At 37.5% G+C, this 3,352-nt stretch overlaps 1 protein-coding gene across 3 annotated transcripts in view; it reads left to right on the forward strand.

Annotated features, from left to right (window-relative positions):
• Positions 1-3,002, forward strand: part of ECHDC1 (ethylmalonyl-CoA decarboxylase 1) — a 37,881-nt gene extending 34,879 nt beyond the window's left edge. For all 3 annotated transcript variants that reach the window (XM_008263477.4, XM_008263478.4, XM_002714807.5), the window contains exon 6: positions 1,192-3,002. In XM_008263477.4, the coding sequence (XP_008261699.1) occupies positions 1,192-1,600 (409 nt within the window). In that variant the 3' untranslated portion in view covers positions 1,601-3,002. The remainder of the gene's footprint in view (positions 1-1,191) is intronic.
• The last annotated feature ends 350 nt before the right edge of the window (positions 3,003-3,352 follow it).

Here is a 3,352-nt window from a genome sequence, read left to right on the forward strand (position 1 = left end):
TGTGGCCCCCCAAAAAAAACTTTAAAAAAAGAAGTCCTCATACAACAACCTGAGCAACCTTTATAAAATAACAGATACAAATCTCTCAGTTGACCTCCTCTAAGTAACTTTATACTTGAAAAATAAAATCTAAACTTACCAAGGCCTCTCAGTGTACTCTCTGACTTCATCCCCCATGGCTCTCTGCTTCCTCTGTTCTGGTCACATTGACCTGGTCCCGAGACATACTAAGCAGTTCTATGTCATGACCTTTGAACTTGCAGGTCCTTCTTCCTGGAACACTTTCTCCCCAGCTTTTTGCCGTGCCTACTCTGTCAGGTAGTTGCTCAAATATTGAGAGGCCTTCTCCATCTAAAAAAGCACATCCCCCAACACACATAGCTGCATTCATTAGTTCCTTGCCCAACTTTGTTTCTTTATAGCACCTACTGCCATTGCCATTTGCTTAATTTCTCTTCAGACTGGAATGGAAGCACCTGAACACACAGGTTTTATTTTGGTCATCCCTAGCCTCAGTATCTAGATCACTATGTAGTCCTGGTATTGCTTAGTAAATACTTGTATTTGCTCCCTGTGAAGCAACATAGTCGTTTCATTTTTTTTATGGTATGCACCTAACATTTCCCACTCCTATACTTTGATCTGATGCCAAGTTCCTCATTAGGCCACCACTTACTCTGAATGATAAAATAGACTTTCAGAAACATAAACTGGAATCTTATTTGCAAAGTTAAGAAGACACAAAGAACATAATTATGTTTTTAAAGGGAAGTTAAATTCTTGATGAAACAGCTACTTTCTTTTTTTTAAAAGATTTATTCATTTATTTGAAATGCAGAGTTAAAGGGAGACAGAAATCTATCGACTGGTTCACTCCTCAAATGGCCACACTGGCTGGTGCTAGACCAGGCTGGAGCCAGGAGCTTCATTCTGGTCAGCAACATGAGTGGCAGGAGTCTACGTATTCAGGCCATCTTCCCCTGCTTTCCCAGGCGCATGAGTAGAAAGCTGCATCAGAAGTGGAGCAGCCTGGAGTTGAACCCATTGTGCCACAATGCTGGCCACAAACACTTGAGTTTTTAACAGATATACTTGTAAAGTTCTTTGGGGATTTCTCATCAGATCATGAATGGGAAGTACTATGCTTATAGCATATATGTGTACTTGATGTTTTTCTTTCTTCTTTTGCAGGTTAATGACTCCAGAGAGTGAGATCAGATTTGTCCACAAGGAGATGGGCATAATACCAAGCTGGGGTGGTGCTACTCGGCTCGTTCAAATAATTGGCAGTAGACAAGCTCTCAAAGTGTTGAGTGGGGCCCTCAAACTGGATTCAGAAAAAGCTTTAAATATAGGAATGATCGAAGAGGTCTTGCAGTCTTCTGATGAAATTAAATCTCTAGAAGAGGCACAAGGGTGGCTAAAGCAATTTATCAATGGGCCGCCAGAAGTAATTAGAGCTTTAAAAAAATCTGTTTGTTCAGGCAAAGAGCTTTGTTTAGAGGAGGCATTACAGAATGAAAGAGATCTTTTAGGAACAGTGTGGGGTGGAACTGCAAATTTAGAGGCTATTGCTAGAAAAGGAAAATTTAATAAGTAGTTTTTAAAAATATAAATGTACTCCAGTGATTGTTTTAACATTAAATGTTCGTGAATATGAATATCTGAATTGCTTTGAAAGCTACTACTAGTTTTTAGTAATATTTTGAATACTTATATTCATGGGCCTAGTTCTCACCAGATATTCATTTGGGTATTTAACACATAATCTGGGACATTGGCTAAAAGATATACCACTTATGCGCTTAAAAATTATTGCTGGAGTAGTTCTTAGCTTAAAACCAAAGATTAGTTTTTAAAAGGAATTAATTCTACACAAAATCTGTTCCTAGGATTATCATAAAATTTTTGTGATCTTACCTGGAAATAATTTACAAAAATAACTGAATGAACTTTGTAGTTAGAGAACCAAACTGGGAAGGGATTAGATATAATAAGAAAGAAAAGCTGTCATTTCTTTCCCTATGCAGCTGAAGTAAGTCATAGGAAATGACCCTTCATTTTGAAAAATGGTATGACCCGCTACACCCTGTGAATCTGGAGCCTTACTTACTTGATCTTTTCAATGATTACTTTTCTATTCATAATGGCCAATCATTTGTGTTCCTAGAATCCTAAATTAGTATACTACTGTTCTTAACAGATTTAATGTTGAGACTACTCAGATTCATGAAGCATCCTATAATATACATTCACATTATATATCACATTTCAATTTGAATTTTTAAATAGGTAATTTTTCTTTTTTAAATAAAAATAAATTTTTATGATCATGTTGGTAATATACATCTTTAAAAATATATGTTAAAGAATTAAGTCTGAATTCTATCATGAGTTAAAATTTCAAAACAGAGACAATTCTCCTTTGCTGTTTTTGTTACTATAATATTTGTCATATTAGAGAATTATAGTAAAAATGAATAGGTTTTATCAACATCCTACTCTTTTGTTTTGAAAATATGGTAGAACAACCAGCACCGTGGCTTATTACTAGGCTAATCCTCCACCTGTGGCACCGGCATCCCGGGTTCTAGTCCCGGTTGGGGCGCCAGTTCTGTCCTGGTTGCTCCTCTTCCAGTCCAGCTCTCTGCTGTGGCCCAGGAGTGCAGTGGAGGATGGCCCAAGTCCTTGGGCCCTGCACCCGCATGGGAAACCAGGAGAAGCACCTGGCTCCTGGCTTCGGATCGGCGCGGTGTGCCGGCTGCAGTGCGCCAGCTGCAGCGTGCCGGCCGTAGTGGCCACTTGGGGGGTAAACCAACAGAAAAAGGAAGACCATTCTCTCTCTCTTTGTCTAACTCTGCCTGTCAAAAAAAATAATAATAAAAAAAAGAAAATATGGTAGAACAAACTCATGTTACTTTGTTTTCAGAGACAAATTATAGATAACCATGTTAACATAATACTTCTTACTTTGCCACAGAAATAAAAGCTGCCTCCCAAAAGTGGTCTGCACTACAGCATTTTGTTATGTGAATTCATGTTTACTAATGATATTTTTAAGTAGTATAATGTGCCATGTAATCCAGTGTTGGACTTATAAGGAAGATATAAAGTATTTATGCTATCAAGTATTCAAGAAATGTACATGTCACAAGCTTTAGGTATATTTCCACACATATTTCTTCCATATATATGCCTGTAGATTCTGTTCAAATTTTCCCTATGAGGAAATCACTTTTCTGAGCAGATGACCATTTAAGCTGTGTACAACCAATTTAAACCATCATCTACCTTTTCTACAAATGTCAAAATATTTCCATCCCCCTTCTAGATTCAAACCAGAGACAAATTA

Source organism: Oryctolagus cuniculus, chromosome 5, assembly GCF_964237555.1.
Source record: "Oryctolagus cuniculus chromosome 5, mOryCun1.1, whole genome shotgun sequence".
Classification (NCBI taxonomy): domain Eukaryota; kingdom Metazoa; phylum Chordata; class Mammalia; order Lagomorpha; family Leporidae; genus Oryctolagus; species Oryctolagus cuniculus.